Genomic DNA, 18758 nt, shown 5'->3' with positions numbered 1-18758 from the left:
ATTGTGGCCAAAATTCTAATAAACAAAGTTATTTGGATTGTAAAGGCACCAAAAGATTAACGTATAAGTTATCTAAACCTATTTTATTTCTAGTATAGGTAAGCTTAAGACTCAACATAGCCTTAATCACATATTTAATTTTTTTTTTCTTGGAGGTACTAACAATTGTTTCAAAAAAATTTAAATGACTAATATTAGATTGGAAGGGAACTATAAAACGTTTTATATAATAAAAACCTAATGATAAATGATAAATTTATGTTTGTGAATTAGATTGAAGCGAATTAAATAGATTTGGGCAAAGTATTGTTTAGAAGTTAATTATTCAAAGATAAATAAAAATAGTATGTTTTAGAGAGAGAAAGCTAGTTATCTTTTTGATATTCCGATTAAAATCGGTTCTTTTCTGGCTAAGTCCAGATTTGTATCTTCTCGTCTTAGTGCGAGTGTTTTGTTTAGCTATTTTAGCTATTTTGTTGTTTGTTTTTACTAGTTTTCTCCCCTTTTGCAGCAGCAAATTCTCTTCTATTCTAGAGGAGATAAACGCCGGAGTTTTGTTCAGAGATTCAAAATTCATCGTTTGCTTGATTCTCTTGCAAAATGAGATAAACCCTCATACCCTTATGAAACCGTATAATCGGTTATGGATGCAGGTTCTCTTTTTGTCTGGGAATCTTGATGAGTGGAATTCAGTGATTGGTATATAACTTATCAGGAGAGCGTGTTTTGCGACTGATTTGATCTCTTGCCAAGCTATGTTTTCCGGTGATCCATAAATTAGATGAATCATGAATCTCTTTTCTAAACCTTCGGAAATTTTAGCAAAAGGTGGTGTTATGGTGAATCGGAGAAAGCAGCTGGAATAGGTGATAACTCTCGTCGGCAAAAAATTCAGCCACCGCTTCAGCTTCTGTGGATGAGTCAATCGACGTCTTCCACTTTCAATTTGCAAAACAAGTAAACAACACGTGTCTTAATACGTGTCTTTTATGAGGCTAGCTTATCTTGCTTTGTAATGTTTTATATTGGGCCTATTTTGAACTTTGCATGTTTTGTATTATTGGACTCTGATCACCATGTAATTTTCCAATTTGGAAATCAATACAATCGACGACAAAAAAAAAAAAAAAAATAAAATAAAAAAAAAAATAAAAAATAGTATGTTTATTTTAGAATTAGAAGAACCAAGTAAATATATTAAGCCTTTTCAAATGTTCTCGAACAAAGATGTTAATATTCAGTGGTCTTCATGCTCTTCTTATCCCACTTCGCCATATTTTGTCATTTGCTCTATATTATTAACTCGTATATTATTCTGTTTCACACATCATTGAGCATTTGTTTCTATTTAGATTATTAATCTACATTTCTCTAACCTAAATAACCTCTTTAATGTAAGTTCTTTTAATTTCCACTCTTGGAGAATTTGTTTTGATTTGAGTTTAAATTTTTTTTACTTTCCTTCTAAATTTTCTACGAAATTATTTTCGTAGAAAAATCCTTAAAAGTTTTTTTTTTATAATTTTTGTAAGATATCATTAATTGTTTTACGATATTTGACGTAGGAAATCGACTATTTTCTTGTAGTATAAGTACGTAACTCAAGACCCTTAATTTCCACTTTTGGAGGATTTGTTTTGATTTGAGTTTAATTTTTTTTTACTTTCCTTCTAAATTTTCTACGAAATTATTTTCATAGAAAAATCCTTATAAGTTTTTTTATAATTTTTGTAAGATATCATTAATTGTTTTTACGATATTTGACGTAGGAAATCGACTATTTTCTTGTAGTATAAGTACGTAACTCAAGACCCTTAAAAACTAGCAACAATACATATTAGAGTATGTGTACAAATAGAATAATATAATAACATTTTTTTATTAAATAACATTATTTCCAGTTAATCCAAACCAACAAGTAGATATTCAAATAATTAAAGGTTAATTAAAATTATAATCAGAATAATCACGTCTGAAACCTGGTATTGGTGTTGGAATGTAATATCTTTTAGAACATCTACATATTGAGGGGCTTCTATTTGAACTTTTAAACCGACAATAACGCATTGAGGTGTTTCTTTTTCTACAAATTTTTTTACAAATTTCTTTACAAAAACGTGAAGCTGGAGAGTCTCCAAGTTGGGTAGGACTCGCTGCTGGATTTGATGTTTTCATTATTACTGATGTACCTATAAAGTTTTACAAAGAAATATGTGACCTTATTGAATAAAAATATTTCAGTAGCAATTAAAATAATTTTAGATAAATTGAGTTGAACTTACATAATGAAACAAGAATTAGAAGAGTTAAAAAGAAAACACTTGTTTTCATTGAAATCTTTCAAAAAGTGAATATACAATACTTTTTTTTTTGGTGCTAATTGTTTAGTTTTTTTTATTTAGTTTTGAAGTTATTTCTAGCTATACAGTGTCATATTTGTATGTGTTTATATATCATATGTAACAAAAGAGTTTATTTTTTGGAGTTAAAATGTTACATAATAGTTAATGTTTCTAATCTCACCGTTTTTGTTTTGTATTATTGAAAGTTAAGTAAACCATTCTCTTATAACGTTTCTAAGAAGTAACATATATTATATATATATATATATATATATATATATATAATTTTGTCATCATTATTAAATATATCATTATTAGTTATAGACTTATAGTTACACATTTGATCATACGTAATAGAATTAGACTTTGGCTAATCAAATATGTCAGAGAGGTACTCTAAGCTAAGAAAATATGTTTAGATTTGGGTTTTCTGGATTTTCAAATATTATCATATAATTATTATGAGAATATTATTTCTATTATTCCTATTAGTTGGAAAGTTGAATTTGGTTGGCATCTTAGTAAGTGTGTTTTACTCAAAGAAGAGTATGTTAATATTTGTTTGGCCTCTCATGGTTCGAGATGTTTCTCCAAAACCGTGTCTATTAGAGAACTTAATTATATTTGTACAACTAAATCTTAATTTATATTCTTACTCAAGATTCAAATCCTAAATATAATGATGGATACTATACAATTGGTGCTCAAATCCTTAATATAATGATGGATACTATACAATTGGTGCGAACCAAAACTTAAAGGTTTTGTAAAGCAAAAAAAAAATAATTAGGTAAATTTTATGAGTTGGTTTTCAAAAGAGAATTATAGGAGACCGATGGACGATTTTAGCCATGCAATTTCGTTTTTTTTTGGTTAATTAGATTTTTTTTTTCAAGTTTTGAAAATTTTACGAAAATTAACCGAAACAAATTTTGGTTGAATTAATTCGGTTCCTCCGTTAGTTTAGTTTTGATGTCAAAATTGAACCTAACTCAAGTTTTGTTTTATTTTTTGAAAATCTTGGTTATTTTAAGATTATTTCGGTTAACTTCAAGTAGCTTAGTTAGTTCGATTCCTCGCCTCGGTTAGTTTGGTTATTAACGAAGATTGGTCTAATTTTTCTACAACTGATATAATCCGGTTATTAAAACAAAAAAGGTTGGGTGAACTGAGAACCTAACCAAACTAACCGAAGTTCTCGATTAACCAAACTAATTTTCATAGATTACCGATCGGTTAATAACCCATAACAGAAACCAAACCAAACAAAAACCAAAATCTCGGTTCAGTTCGGTTGATTATTCCAGCACTAGACTGTCAGTCATTCTAGTGGAAGGAAGATTCGATCCAAATCTTTTCTTCCCTTGACTCGAAATGCTTAAGAGTGTCCAAAACTCATCCAAACCGTGTCGTTTCACAAACACTACCTGAAATCTGAAATGACCAAAAAAAAGTTACTAAACAAATACAGAGAAACCCATCTCAACCTTAATAAAAAACACTCAAAATATAAGAATAGAACACTATACATCACCTGTGAAGATAAATCTATTTCACTAAAATCTTATTGAATGTGTAAAGTGTTTCGTTGTAATAAACAAGTAACATCAAAGAAACGTGTAAAGTGAAAGACAAATTAAAAAAAAATTGAGAAAAGCTTCCAAAGGTTTAACCTTTTCTCACCAGTTTTCACTATGCAATTTGCGAACACACGCATCTCTGTTTCTCCCTTTTCTATTGGATGCTTGCGTTGTTGTGTGCGTCTTCTTAGATGCTTCCTCACTTCTTCACTTTCTTCTTCCCTTCACTCTCTCTCTTCTCTCTAACATTGTTACTTTTTTGTGTGATCTACAACATTTGCTCTCCAACACCCATATCTTATCTCTTTATCCAAAGCCACCAACTTGGTTCAAGATCTGTAAAGGTTCTGGCTTTTCACTGTCAATCGTAGAATCGAGCATACCCAGTTGCCAAAGTTTCGATCTTTGGCATTGTGGGTTAAAGATTTAGGAGTTTAGGGTTTGGTTTTGTGTTGTTAGAAGCAATGGTGGATTCTGGTGGTGGTGGAAGTTGGAGAGATGCGTATAAAGGGATGTCGTCGGATAATGTAAAGGGTTTAGTGTTGGCTTTATCTTCAAGCTTGTTCATTGGTGCTAGCTTCATTGTGAAGAAGAAAGGACTTAAGAAAGCTGGTGCTTCTGGTCTCAGGGCAGGTTTAGTCTCACTCACTCACTACTTCTCTGCTGTTGCTCTCTTTGTGATTTGGGTTTATGAATGTGTCTATTGACCAATCTGTGTCTGCTTCGCTTGAAATGTGTGTTGATATGGAGACTTGAGTGGCAAAAATTGAAACTTTTTTGTGCTATTGATTCAATCTAGAAGGTGTCTGGAACTTTCAAATTTCAATTGCAGCATACTTTTGCAAAGATTCTGGTGGATTTTGTTGTATGGTGTAGAGAACATGGCAAAATCTTCTTTGCAATGATCTCAAGTCTTGTAGATATTGTACAATGTTGGTGTTTTTTTTATTTTGTTGTTTGGCTAAATTTGGTGGTGACACTTGTGTAGGGTCTGGAGGTTATTCATACTTGCTTGAGCCTCTCTGGTGGATAGGCATGATAACAAGTGAGTTTCCTTGATTCGTACCTCAATTTTATTGGTGCTCTGTGGTGTTGGCATTATTGTTCTTGGAAGATTGTGATGACATTTATGGTAGATACAATGTTGCTTGTTTTGTAGTGATTGTGGGGGAAATTGCAAACTTTGCTGCATATGCGTTTGCACCTGCCATTCTAGTTACTCCTCTTGGTGCGCTTAGCATTATTATCAGGTGTGAATAAACTCGTAAGTTTCGCATAACAAAGGCGTTTTCTAGGCTAGGTAGTCTTTTGCTATAGAAATGAATTATATATTTGATAACTTCATAACCTGTTGATTCAAGTTGTATATTGAATTATTCAGCTTTTTATTGTGTTTTTGTTTTTGCAGTGCTTCTCTTGCACATATCATGTTACATGAAAAGTTGCACACTTTCGGGATCCTTGGTTGTGCTTTATGTATAGTTGGTTCAGTAACAATTGTGCTACATGCTCCACAAGAACGAGACATTGAATCCGTTTTAGAAGTATGGAATCTTGCAACAGAACCTGGTACAGACTTCTCTCTCTCCCTTTCAAAGTCCAAACATCTTCTACTAAGATTATATGATAGTTTCGTGACACGCTGTCTGTTCTTTAATAGCTTTTCTCTTCTATGCCGCGGGTGTGGTAGGAGCAGCCATCTTACTTATAGTTCAATTCATACCACTTTATGGGCAGTCCCATGTCATGGTATATATAGGTGTCTGCTCTCTCATAGGATCATTATCGGTACGTGATCACTCTTTAAAACTTACATGTTTATACACTTACCGTGTTGGAGTGACAATATTTATGACTGTTTGCAAACAGGTTATGAGTGTGAAAGCGCTCGGGATAGCATTGAAACTCACTTTTTCTGGAACAAATCAATTAGGATACCCGCAAACATGGGTTTTCACTGCGATAGTTCTTATGTGCGTAATTACACAAATGAACTATCTAAACAAGGTAACAGAAAGTGCCACTTCTACACATTTTTTCTCTGGTAATGTTATGGGATGAAATGCTGGTTTAGGAAAATTCATTTCGGGTTCTCGCCTTTTGTCACTTGCAGGCGCTTGATACTTTCAACACAGCAGTGGTTTCGCCCATATATTATGTTATGTTCACTTCATTGACGATCTTGGCTAGTGTCATCATGTTTAAGGTATTGCCTGTTTCTTTTTCTTCTTTTCTATGTTCTATTTCTAAGTTCCAGTTTACAATTAAACAAAGAATCACTTCAAAATATAAACACTTTGCAAACGCAAACATGATTAATTTGTTTGTTTGTCTGGTGAATTGCAATGCCTAAACAGGATTGGGATGGGCAGAATGGAACACAGATCATGACAGAGTTGTGCGGGTTCGTCACGATCCTATCTGGAACGTTTCTTCTTCACACAACAACGGACATGGTTGATGGCGAGCCTAAAGGAAGTAAGCATTCTAGCTATTTGCAGGATATGTTCATTTCAAGCTTTGTTAATAAATCAATAAGTAACAGCGACCAAAATGCAGATTTACCATCAGAGAGTCATCTGCTTCTGCGACTTCCAAAAATTTCCGAAGACAGCAAAGGGTTTGTACAGGATGGCATCATTCTCAGTCTAAGACGCCAAGAGTCAGCAAAGTCACCACGGCCTGCACGTCAGATCAAGCAACAAGAAGAGGATCTCGAAGCAGCTGTACCACTTCGGAGACAAGAAAGTTCATCACGTGTATAAGGTTTCTTTGCCTATATATATCCGTATATATAATCTATACCTCAAGGGCTTCAGCGCCTTAGTATCATTGTCTGAAGAGACATCATTCTTATAATTAGCTGAGCCATTTTTCCACACTATCATTTTGCTATACTGAAAAGTTGGCGTCCTCGGAAATGTGACTGTTTATACGCGATATCCGACAAAACAATGAACGTGTAATATTGTCTTGAGCATCATCCTCCATTCTCACAGCTTATTATTGTTAACTTATCAACGAGTGCGTAAACATGAAAAGACATTACTGAAGACATCTTAACCATTGCAATAGTATAGAACTAAGTTTTTGTTTCGTTTCGGGAACTTTTGATATCGTGTTGGATTTGAGAGTACCATACAAGATCTAGCTTACCTTGAAGTTTGGTCTCAGTTAATATTAGTCTTCCCAGAAGCGACATAAATATATAAAACCCACTGAACTGATCAGGCAACAAGGGGAACCCAAACCTGAAATTACTTTCGCGACAAATCAATCAGAACTTTACGGGTTCTTGTTGCAATCATACACTGATACAGACTACAAAGCCTACGGAAGCAATGAATTGAATAAAACATTGAGAGGACTGTAAATGAATTGAATCGGCCTTTTCTTTTCTTTCAAACACCTCTCCTTCCTCTTTCTCTCTTAAAATCACATCACATACGTATACCTCTAAACCGGGTTCTCACCTGTTGATCTTCTCACAACAATGTTAGTCTCAGAGAAATTTAACTGTGGGTGTTTTACTCTTACTCACAGTCAGTACAGCCGCGATAATATACAGCATTCAAACAAAAAATGGTCTGTGTTATTGTGTTGCTGCTTGTTGTATAAGGTTTCGCTTCTCCTCTGATCTGTGACGGAACAATTTGGTGATTTTTCTCCTCTCGCAATCCTGAAAATTTCAGAGGGGACAAAAATTTAGAATTCTTCTTCTTGATACGAGTTTTGCTCAAGATCAATGATAACTCGACAATATAGCGTAACCTGCACTGTGATACATTCCTATGAAGGGATTTGATTCAAGTAGAACAGATAATTCAACCCATCTTACACTCATATTCATCATTTTCTACAAACCCATGAATACTAGTTTCATATATTCGGCTCTGATACTAGTACACTATACCACTCCACTTTCCACAAATCCATAAGTAGAAGATCTCTATCAATCCTTAACCCAGCTTGAAAGTGAATACAATGCAAATTCACTGATGCCTATAAGCATTAGGCAGGTCAATATGGAATCTTAAAAGTTCCATTGAGGGTTATTGAAACATGAATCTTTTACCTTGAACATGTGAAGATTAAATGGAGTGTCAGGGTTCATCCTTGTTAATTTCTGGTAGGTGTATGCAAAGCTCAGCTGATCTCGGGGAGTGAAGCGCTCAACTTCGTTGAACCAAAGACAGGAGAATAGGTTTGACATGGGGGTATGTTCCCGTACAATGAAAGACCCTTCTGGAACATCTGCAAACATCATACACAAGGAAGATTACAGACTCATAGTCACAAAGTGAGGAAAACATATGAATGTATTGAATACATCTATTAGTCGACTATAGCATAGCTTGGAGCCAATAAGCATTTAACCACAAGGAAAACATAAATTTTAAGACTGTAATAGTAGTTGATAGCAATTAGATACATGTGACCAATTTTTACATGAGATTCAAACAGAATTTCACACCATTGGCAAAAATTTAAGTGTGAATTTTTCACACGCAGTAATTAGTAGTTTCAGATGCAAATCGTTGGCAAAACAATTCAACTCACACTAGTCATATTTTTGTAATTATTATTTACCAGTTTCTTTCTAATCATTCATCGTCCATAGTATAAGCAAACACAAGCAGCTATGGGCCTATGGCCACAAACTACAGAAACGCTCCCTAAGCGGGGTTTTCATCATGTCATATTGCAGTTATCAAAAAGAACTTACTGCTGGGAAGAAGCTTGTTGGGATCTGAAGCATTAAATCTCGTCAGCCCGTCACTCTGGTAAAACTCAAACTGCTGATCAATGACAGTGTGATTGTACTTGTTTAGCTTCTTGTTTTGTGCAACCTCTTCCCATAAACAATGGCGGTCATAATGATTGGAAATAGCATACTCATGCCCTTCACGCCACAGAAAGTATTCCAAAATGACTAAGGGGTCCAACTGGAGACGTAACTTGCTGTCTAACCAGATTGAGTACCTAAAGAATATACATCAGATGAGTTTCTGTTTTGAATTGTACAGCTTTAGGTGGGTAACCAAAACAACTTCCAACATCTAAACTTTAAACTTATTCTCATTTTGGCTCTTGGATTTGTAGCTTAGTACGGAAACTATACATATTGTCACGGTTAAAACTATACAGAAACTAGTACGAAATTGGTCCATGACAACATGCTAGACAACTAATATCCTATCCAGTCAATTCTTATTCATACTAAACCGAGAAATGGTTTTTTAGTCGGCTCTAATTTTGGCTAATTGTAACTGAAGGAGAAAATTGTGCCGAGTTAGACCTATTAAAACCTATCACTCCGACATGAGTCTCACCTTGCTGAAGGGAAAAGTCTGTGTGGTAACAGTTTTGGTATTTTGCCTACCCTCCGCATATCTGCGTAAGGAAGATTCCTTACCACCACCAACTTCCACAGACCAATGAATCCAGATTCGTCGGGTACTTGGCCTTCGGCAGAAAGTGTTTGCATGGTAATCTCGTCCACAAACACAACGAAGCAAACATCTTTTCTTGACAAACTACTTACCTAAACGAAGAGAGAAACCCAGGTTAGCAAAAGTAATGAATATAAATTTGATGATATCAGCGTGTAAACAACGATACATACAAAAGGGATATGCATCTATTGCATTTATGAGCTTTTAGTGCACTATAATGATGCCAAACTGAACGCAATAGAAGCTACTAACAAGTCACCGGAACCAATGTTTATGTCCTCGTCGGCATAAAGCTTAAGAGATGGTTGAATTTATGATTACATAAACACCCATCAAACAAACTTTTCAAATGCCAGGTACTCAACTATTTATAACTCATCATTTTCATGTCCAGCTTTGGCTAGTCAAAACATTTTGCACTCAAATATAACTGTCAACTACTCATCTTCATCTAGTTGCCAAAACTAGTTTACTGTTCATCAAGTTCAGGTTCAACAAGTGGTCGAACTCAGCTTGAAAATCTCAGACAGTGAGTATCTAAGAGCCACAAATTTCTCAAGTCTTCATGTATGAGCGATGAGCTATTTCAATTCTACTTAAGGAAACAAGGAGAAAAATAAAACATGAAAATACATCAAGGGCTAACATTGTCGTACCATTTTATTAGCAGGATGCCTCAAGCGATCAGAATTGCCAAAGATACAAGAGATCACAGCAATGTGACATCTACTGATATAGTTAGCATCATCTTCGGTCAGGTCAAATCCAGTGCTTGGCAATCCTTCGGGGGCTTTGACAAAGCCACAATGGATTTTCTGTTCTTGAACCAAGAAAGAATCTTCTCGTTCCTGTAAACTCTGGTGACCTGCAAATTTAGGCTCCCACTGTTCTTCTTCCTCGGGTTTATCCTCTATCTGTATGTATTGTAAGGACGGTGCAGCAAAATTTTGAGTGTTCAAAGGTTCTTGTATCTGTTGACTGGAATTCAACAGCTTCATCTCACAAGATACGCCTATAAGATTAAAAACACAAGAGGATTCTGAGAAGCAAGAGCCAAGAATATGTTCTTCAACACAGCTAATTATAAGACATTACCTGAAAATCTGTGACTTCGAGCTCGCCTTTTTGTATCAGATTGTGATATTTTCCCGGACTTACCACCGGAACCAACAAGAGAAGACTTCCCACGTGACCTTTTTAATGCAGCTCCATTAACCTTTTCAGTTTTCTGATGCTTGGTGATGGAATGACGTAACACGGATGCACTCTCTTTGTGAGATTCTTCAGTATCATCCTCATTGTGCCTTTGATTCTCTTTGTGTGATTCTTCATTTTCATGCCCATCATTCCCCATATCAACATACTCATCTCCTCGAGTATCATGAGTATCAATTGAATCATCTCCATTAGGGTCTGAATCAAATGGCTGATGATGGCCATCATTTTGTTTCAATGATTGACCACCTTTTATTAGAGACGCCTGATACTCTACTTCATATTTCTTGAGTTCATCGCGTCCAGCTTCATTATAAAAACCAACGCCTTTCCAATCTGAACCCTTCAAAGGATTGCGCAGCGATAAATCCTTTTTCACTTCAGACTTCTCCTTAGCAACAGGTTTATCCTCAGCAGCTACCTCTGCATCATCCTCATTATAATCTTCATCCCGTCTTCTATCATCCTTATCCCAATATCTCGAATCTCGTCCATGTAACACTGAACCATGACCAAACTTAAGTATTTTCAAAGGATCAGTTCTTGACACATTCGTAAGAAAATCACCTTCAGAGTTATCAATTCCTGCAAAAACATAATACAAACCATCAGCTCCTTCCTTATCTTACTCCAACACCAATTTCTCGAATCCAATTCCTATCAATTCAATCAACCGAAACAGGATCTAGCTTAAGTGAATCACTCATACTATCAAGCTCTGAGAAATCGAACTAACCTTTATCATCTCCGCCAAAATTTGTATAACCGGAGAAATAATAGTAAGCCGAGACACAAACAACGAGCACAACACAAAGAACAAACACAAAAGAGCCAACACCGAAACGACGATTCCTATCCAAACGAGCAGATCGCCGCCATCGACTAGCTTTCCCGTGCTGAGTCACTACACCGAAATTACCAACGCCGTTACGGATCCCGATCGCTACGTGATCCGACGAAGCTCCGCCGTTGACATAAGGATTGTAACCACCACTTCGACCTCCCAAAAACCTCTCCGTTCCCGATTGCCTATACTGAGCCATTCTCGCATTGTCGAACGAGCCTCCTCCTCCTCCGTCGCCGTCTCTCTCTCTACGTCTCCGTCGTAATCTCGTTTTACATATACAAGCAGAGAGTGGAGAATGTGAGGAGAAATTTTTGAAGTATGAATGAAGCAAACTTTGTTTTCTGATTTTGAGAGATATACTTAGACGAAGAAGATATTAAACAACCATTTAAAACGATCTGATTTGGGTAAGAGAGAGTGAGAGAGAGGGAGATGTGAAGGCGCGTGGAATATCACGCGCTTCCGGGGATATACGACGGCGTGTGTGTTTGGATCAGCAATACTGTAGTTTGTTTGTATGACGTGGCAGTCACGAGACTGTCCTTTGGATCCGACCCATTATAATCTCTTCGGGTGGGTGGGTAACCATTTTTGGTCTTCTAATAATAGAAAGGTAATTAATTTTGGGTTTGTTCAAAAAGGAAAGAAAGGTAATTAATTAATGATCGTTTTAGTAGTTTTCACAATATGGTATTATATTGATACAATTTCATAAATGATAAATTTTAGAGAATATATATATATATATATATACAAAAAAATTTGCATATTTTTGTTTATCATATATATTTTTTTTTTGTTGAAAGATAATTATATTGAATTTAAACGATCCAAATACCATTATTCATACAGCCATTGTGGCGGGTTTGTTACATCATAATAGAAAACAGAATTTATACAACCAAATTTTGCAAATCTATGGGAGGCTTCATTACAAAGACGAGGAATAAATAAAAAAATTAATAACATGAAATTTGGTTTATCATATTCATATAGGTTTCATGGACAAAATAATGCATATAGAGAAAAATATATGAATTTCGTACATATACCTTATCATTCGAATTATGATAATTCTAAAACATCATACCACATGAATCAAATTCTCATGCCTAATAATTTTTACACTTGGCGATAAAAAATATTTTTGTAAGTTAAACATGAGAATTTGGTTTGACCAAAAAAATTAAGGTATATATACAAAAAAAAATTAAAAATTGATACAACGTTTACTTTGTTATTTATATGCTTGTTGATTCTTATACATGTGTTATTTTATATGGTCAACGATTCATGTGGAGAATATTAATAATGGTTTTTGATTTTTTTAAATATTGATGTTTCTAGAATTGAAAAGATCATAATTTAGTTGGAGTTATTTGCTAGTTTATAATTGTTAATTATTGTTTATTTTTTCGTAGTGTTATATCATTGAGTTGTCCATGTGTTAGTTATAAACAGTTTCATCAATGTTGTATACATATAACTAAAAAAAATGAGAAATTTTAATTGATTCTGATAGATTATATTAAGAAAGGATTGGTTTGACGTATTTTACATTTACAACAAAATAATTAAGAAAGTAACGATTTTACATTATATAAAAACAATTTGAATGACCAAACATAACTAATATATTAGATATATAGTAAAATTTAATAACATTCAAATATATATTAGAAACATAATTGTTTTTTAATCTGTTTATATGTTTCCTTTGATATATTAGTTAAACTTCAAACTAACGAAACAAGAGAAGGACAAAACACGAGTATTTGCATGTAGTGCATTGCTGAGAAATGCATGAGTATCAATTAGTTTACGATACAACTTAAAATTAAAAAGTTGACTTGATTACATTAGTTTTGTGGAAAATTAAAATTAAATTTGTTCATTACTGTGAAGCTGGAACTTAACAAAGATTAGAGATTTTTTAATTTTGCAGAAATAGCAGTTTGGGAGATTTTTTACAAAGAAGATGCTGGAATAAGTTGATAAGTCTTGGACCTTTTCGAGCTTGATCGTGAGAGAAATCGAGGGATGCAAGTTCGTTATCGACTAATTACGTTAATCTGGTGGAGCTGATGGTGGTGCACTGGTGCTAGTCATGGTCCATTCAATAATGTTAGAGACATCATGTAAATTAATTAATTACATACAGTACGTTAATCGTTAGATTTAGTCACAAATCGTTTGACAATCGCAAGAACCTGCGATTAAACACGGCGATTGATTGATGTGAGCCTGTGACTGGCCACTATTATATTAGTTGTTGATTTAAGTTTTTTTCGTTTTACTTTATAACTATGATTCATTTTTGTTTTATGAGTTTTGTTTATGATTTGGTTTATGATATTGGTTTATGACTTTATATTGCTTTAGATTTGGATATGATAAACAATAAATTTCAAAATATTTAAAACTCAGTTGCAGCGATTACAATACGAATAGACTTGCTATTAGTCGAAGGACAGAAAAATGACGATTGTTATAGCGATCAATCGCGCGACTACTAAACAAACAACATCCCGCGACTTAAAAATCACAGTCGCAATCACTTGCAATTTTCAAATAAACATGCCCATATAGAGTAATCTCAAGTATAAGATAATAATGAATTGTTATAAGTTTGAGTGGTGAAAGACAGTAAAAAATTAAAATATATGTGACTTAATTATCTAAAAGTATATTCCCCACCAAAAGTTCTTATTTGTGAAAATAATTCACTAAATAGAAACAAAATGGTAGATAAACTCTAATTTTTTTTTATTCTTTTACATAATGGTCCATGTGCCACTACAAAAAAAAAAAAAGATTGTAACAAACTAATGATCTATTAGCTGATTTAGAAATTGTATCGCATGTTGAAAAATAAAAGACTTTAAATATACGACTTGATGAAAGCTTATATTATATGTTTGGGAGGATAAGGAAAGGAGATCCGACAAAAACTTGTTATGATTGACCGAGTTTGTGAAAGTTTCAAATCGTATAAACTAGTCATGAGTTACAGATATTGTTGTCATATATGTAAGTTTCTTATTATTTGTGTGTGTTTTCATGAATAAACTCAATATTTACTAAACCATAAACATTTTTTGTTGTACTTTGAAAAAAAAACTGAAATAGAGATATTAACATATTACATGTAAAATAAATAGTTTCCATGAGTCTTAGAAATATAAATAAAGTAGAGACAATACTGGTGTCTACAAATTTTAAAATCATAATAAGTCTTTAAATGATAAATAAAATAAAAAGATAATGCACAAATCAAGCGCGATTCTTTCAAACATTAACCAAATTCATATATCAAGCGCAATTCTTTCAAACAATAAATATTATATTTTACAATATTAGTTTTCTACTATACTTTGTAATTTTGTTTTTATTTTTATAGCTTTTTGAAATGAAAAGTTTTTTTGGTTAAATTTTATAATAAACATTAAAATCCTAAACTATATTGTTGTAATTCCTCTTATAGTATTTCTTTTCAAACACTCTACCTACATTAATCTTCTTTCCTATTCATCTCAAAAATGTATAATACAATTTACATAATTGCAACAATAGAAATATAGCAATTATAGTAGCATCATTATATATATATATATATATATATATATATATATATGTATTACTTTAGATTATCCAACAATACATAATTAGTTTGTATGAAAATGTTATATTAATATAATTCAAAGAAATACTTTCTTAAGTTCTAAATAAAAATTGTCCATGTATTTAGTTAACGAATATAATACATAAGATATACGTTTGTCTAACTAAGCATATTTATTATCTCTATTTCAATCAACATATATAACACTTTATACAAACTAATCAAATTATACAAATATTTGAAATATGTGTTTTATATTATTCGAAATGATTTACATATAGTGTAATTATAGTTTATAGAATTATATTATTACTTTAAAATAAATTGTATGATATGTTTTGAGATAAATATGAACACAATATATGTAACTATTTTAATTGAAATGTTTGATAAATATTGTTGATCTGAATTGATAATATTTTCCAACATTTGAATCTATTGCACAATATTTGAATCAGTTGTACTATATCGTTGAAAATATTTTTCAAACATTTAGTTATCCCCCTTCTTGTTATACCTTTGGATACCATGTCTAATATTTATTAGGTATTATAAGCTCATTCTTTAAAAAGAAAAAATCTAATATGAAATACTTCCGATATTTATACTTGCTTTAATTTGGGAAAAAATAATTCATTAGATTATTTTTGGAAAACACAATTAAGAACATACAATAATAGACTGACATTAAGTTCTACACTAATTTTCAGTAATTGTTGGATCTCCAACTGCATGGTCGGTAGCCATGTAGTATCAGCATCGTTGGCCTCATTGTGGTAGCGACGTTTGGTTGTATATCTTTGGCCTCAGTCCATATTTGGCAACATCAACATGGTCAGTGCATCGTGGTTAGCAATAATATTGGATACATAATATTTTTTGTTATCACAAAACTACTAGAATTTGAAATGCGGAAAATACTTTGATGCTTTCTTCTGATTTGAATATCGAATTTTAGATTTTAAAGATAATTCTCTGATATGTTATTACCGACTATGTTTTTGTTGGATTGATCTAGATCACAAGTATAGCAACTTAAAGAAACACTTGAAAGATTATAAAGAATTACTCTCTTTATTGCTTAAGAAAATATCTCAAAACTTAAGCTCTCAATCTCTCAATGTCTCACACTTAATGTCATGTCTCGACATCTATATTTATATAAAAAACCTATTCCTAATCCTATTAGAAATATATATACTTAGATAACTCCTAAAGTATATGATCATTATCTCTAACTAAACCATTGCTCGGTTTAGGATTAGGATAGCTTCTTCTCCAAGTTAAGTCTTCAAGCTTAACTCAACAATTGAGAGTTAGTAATGGTATATTGTGTACTCTATCTACATTTGTGTAGCAATTACAACGTTCATATATCTTTATGTTGGTTGGACTTGTGATGTGTTTTCTTTGTTTGTTTGTGGCTTAGTTTGGTTGAGGAGTGAAGCCTTGGTTTTAAGAGTAGGATTACATTTTTAAACTCTCTTTTTCCCTTTTCTGGTTTGGATTTGGGTTTGGGTCCGGTTTTGGTCCGGTTTAGTTACGTAAAGACCCAATTTCTGAATGCGACCTTTTTTTTTTCTCCTCATCTCTCTCAAGTCTCAACTAACAATGGTTGGTTCCTATTTCTCAGTTTCAGAGTCGTGAAACTTTGACTCGGTTACACATCTGACTCAGTGATTCGGGTTCGCTGGTGACCGAGTTAGATTAACCTCCGCACTAAAAGGTACCACCTTTCCCTAACATGAATGAAGAAATCTTCAGACTTTCGTCATTCTTGTTCTCGATCGTTGTTTCAATCTCTTCTCTGTTCCTCAATTAGATTCTCGAATTCGATTAGGGTTACACAAAAGTTGGGATTTTTATTACAAAGGGGGTTTCTTGAATTGGTTTAGGACAATGTAATTGTGTTGTTCTGTGGAATTAGAGAAGAGTAGAGTTTGCTTTTGTCTAAGATTATATGAAATTGAGAAGAAATTATACTTCTAATATGATTGTTTTGATTAGATTTCTCTGCTTTGGATCGAAGTTGAAGTTATTGATATAACTTCTCAAATTAGAGGAGGTAAGCTACAAAAACACCAAGTTTATGATGTTGTTCAATGCTCATTTGTGATTCAGAACACTATTGTTTAGTAGCTTCACTGTTCTTGATGGGTATATGTAAATGAGTTTAGTTTGAGAGGTTTAGAGAGCTCTTTGGTATTGGATATGTACTTGGTTTAGTTGGTTTGTTGAGCGTGTATGTATATACCTACATGCTTGCAGAGTTAAGTTTGTTTGATCGCGTATGTATATTCCTACATGCTTACACAGGTAATGAAAGAGCTTTACTTATTAACGAACTCGAATATAGTATCAGAGAACCAATCTTTCTCTCTTTTTTAGTATATTTGCACATTTTTCCTTTTGATTCTTGTTCGAATTCATGTCATGGATCTTGATCTGAATATGTGATAGTATTGTTTGCTAGTTGATATAGACATTACTTTGAATGTAATTGCTGATTGCTTCTGAATTATAGTTTACTCTACTCAATGGGTATTTTATGGTTTGCTGCTAAACAGGAGATGTTTGGAAACTCTTTAGCTTCACCTTTGGCAACATTGGGTTCGGCAAAATGTGTCCGCCACTCTGCAGTATGTAACATATTCGCAGACCAAAACTTATATTTCTAATGGTCTTTTCTGAAATCTCTTTATGTATTTGCAGGTTGATCTTGTAGCATACAATAATGTTTTACCATTGAGTTTGAACTCGTCGTATCATGGTGTGATTAGAGGAGTAAGGACATCTCTTGTTTCGCGAAACAAATGGATAGTGCTTTGTTCAACAACACAAGTGGAAACCTCTAATGAAGATCCAAAGACATGGGAAGAATGCAAAGAAGCTTTGTCTTGTTTTGATTTCAGTGTAGAGGAGAAAGACAAGATACTAGGAAAAGCGTTTGGTCATATCCATTCGCCGTACTGGACAGAAGAACGAGTGAAAGAGAATCCAAAGGTGGAAACTTTGAATCAAATACTTGAGTTCCTTAGAAGTCTCGGCTTATCGGACGAAGATCTGCATAAGGTGATGAAGAAATTCCCGGAAGTACTCGGTTGCAGCTTAGAAGAGGAGATGAAACCAAACATTGGGATCTTGGAAAACCAATGGGGGATTTCGGGTAAGCAACTAAAGAACCTGTTGCTTCGGAATCCGAAAGTGTTGGGATACAATGTGGATTGTAAAGGAGATTGTATTGCTCAATGCACTCGGTGTTGGGTTCGTTTTTAGTGTTTGATTCTCCAAGCTAAGTGATCGTTGATATTGTACCTATTTGAGTGTGTTAGCTTAGAGTTAGAGCAAAACCTGATCTGTATCTAGTCCTCTGTCTCAGGCTCTCAGCGAGTTAAATAAACAATCATTGATCTTTGATTCTTTTATGTTAATGATTTTTAAGAATTTCTTAACACAACGTAACTAGATATATAATTACTTGTAATTCTATAGAAATTTCTTGATAAACCTTTTTGGGTTGAAATTAACATAAGTGACTGTTTAAATAAAACCCTTTTTCAAATATTATACAAGGAATGTAAAAACTGTTGTCTTTATTTATTTACTTTGACTTTAATTGCCTCCTTCATAAATAAATATTCTACTCTTTTTTTTTTCTTTGTCTTTGTAGCGAATAACCTAACATTTGCGGATTTT

The 18758-nt window shown here is 33.2% G+C and overlaps 3 protein-coding genes across 4 annotated transcripts; 2 read left to right on the top strand and 1 right to left on the bottom strand.

Annotated features, from left to right (window-relative positions):
* Positions 1 to 4106: 4106 nt before the first annotated feature.
* Positions 4107 to 6920, top strand: LOC17881578 (probable magnesium transporter NIPA5). Its single transcript, XM_006287856.2, has 9 exons — positions 4107 to 4555; positions 4911 to 4967; positions 5082 to 5172; positions 5331 to 5491; positions 5583 to 5710; positions 5792 to 5929; positions 6036 to 6128; positions 6280 to 6400; positions 6482 to 6920. The coding sequence occupies exons 1-9, from the start codon at positions 4387 to 4389 to the stop codon at positions 6685 to 6687; spliced, it is 1164 nt and encodes a 387-aa protein (XP_006287918.1). The 5' UTR covers positions 4107 to 4386; the 3' UTR covers positions 6688 to 6920.
* A 226-nt stretch (positions 6921 to 7146) lies between these two features.
* LOC17883432 lies at positions 7147 to 11805 on the bottom strand. Its single transcript, XM_023780919.1, has 7 exons — positions 11330 to 11805; positions 10474 to 11178; positions 10035 to 10390; positions 9256 to 9467; positions 8649 to 8905; positions 7998 to 8176; positions 7147 to 7601 (listed from the first exon to the last, which is right to left on the bottom strand). Exons 1-7 carry the CDS (start codon positions 11634 to 11636, stop codon positions 7515 to 7517), a joined length of 2103 nt encoding a protein of 700 aa, XP_023636687.1. The 5' UTR covers positions 11637 to 11805; the 3' UTR covers positions 7147 to 7514.
* Positions 11806 to 16653: 4848 nt separating this feature from the next.
* Positions 16654 to 18506, top strand: LOC17881589. 2 transcript variants are annotated; one of them, XM_023780660.1, is made up of 4 exons: positions 16654 to 16788; positions 17070 to 17127; positions 17630 to 17701; positions 17775 to 18506. In XM_023780660.1, exons 3-4 carry the CDS (start codon positions 17633 to 17635, stop codon positions 18336 to 18338), a joined length of 633 nt encoding a protein of 210 aa, XP_023636428.1. In that variant the 5' UTR covers positions 16654 to 16788; positions 17070 to 17127; positions 17630 to 17632; the 3' UTR covers positions 18339 to 18506. The 2 variants fall into 2 exon arrangements, with proteins under 2 accessions (XP_023636428.1, XP_006288652.1); XM_006288590.2 differs by lacking the exon at positions 17070 to 17127.
* Positions 18507 to 18758: the final 252 nt, after the last annotated feature.

The sequence above is a fragment of the Capsella rubella genome, unplaced genomic scaffold (genome assembly GCF_000375325.1).
Source record: "Capsella rubella cultivar Monte Gargano unplaced genomic scaffold, Caprub1_0 scaffold_6, whole genome shotgun sequence".
Classification (NCBI taxonomy): domain Eukaryota; kingdom Viridiplantae; phylum Streptophyta; class Magnoliopsida; order Brassicales; family Brassicaceae; genus Capsella; species Capsella rubella.
This window is presented reverse-complemented; position numbering and strand designations above follow the sequence as displayed.

Excerpts from the sequence above, each read along its gene's own strand:
- LOC17883432 (XM_023780919.1), bottom strand. The coding sequence starts at position 11,636 with ATGGCTCAGTATAGGCAATCGGGAACGGAGAGGTTTTTGGGAGGTCGA. Across the intron at positions 9,468-10,034 it reads GGCATCCTGCTAATAAAATG|GTAAGTAGTTTGTCAAGAAA; the intron begins GTACGACAATGT and ends CTCTTCGTTTAG. Across the intron at positions 8,177-8,648 it reads CAACAAGCTTCTTCCCAGCA|ATGTTCCAGAAGGGTCTTTC; the intron begins GTAAGTTCTTTT and ends TGATGTTTGCAG.
- LOC17881578 (XM_006287856.2), top strand. The coding sequence starts at position 4,387 with ATGGTGGATTCTGGTGGTGGTGGAAGTTGGAGAGATGCGTATAAAGGG. Across the intron at positions 4,556-4,910 it reads TGCTTCTGGTCTCAGGGCAG|GGTCTGGAGGTTATTCATAC; the intron begins GTTTAGTCTCAC and ends ACACTTGTGTAG. Across the intron at positions 5,173-5,330 it reads GCGCTTAGCATTATTATCAG|TGCTTCTCTTGCACATATCA; the intron begins GTGTGAATAAAC and ends TTGTTTTTGCAG.
- LOC17881589 (XM_006288590.2), top strand. The coding sequence starts at position 17,633 with ATGTTTGGAAACTCTTTAGCTTCACCTTTGGCAACATTGGGTTCGGCA. Across the intron at positions 17,702-17,774 it reads AATGTGTCCGCCACTCTGCA|GTTGATCTTGTAGCATACAA; the intron begins GTATGTAACATA and ends ATGTATTTGCAG.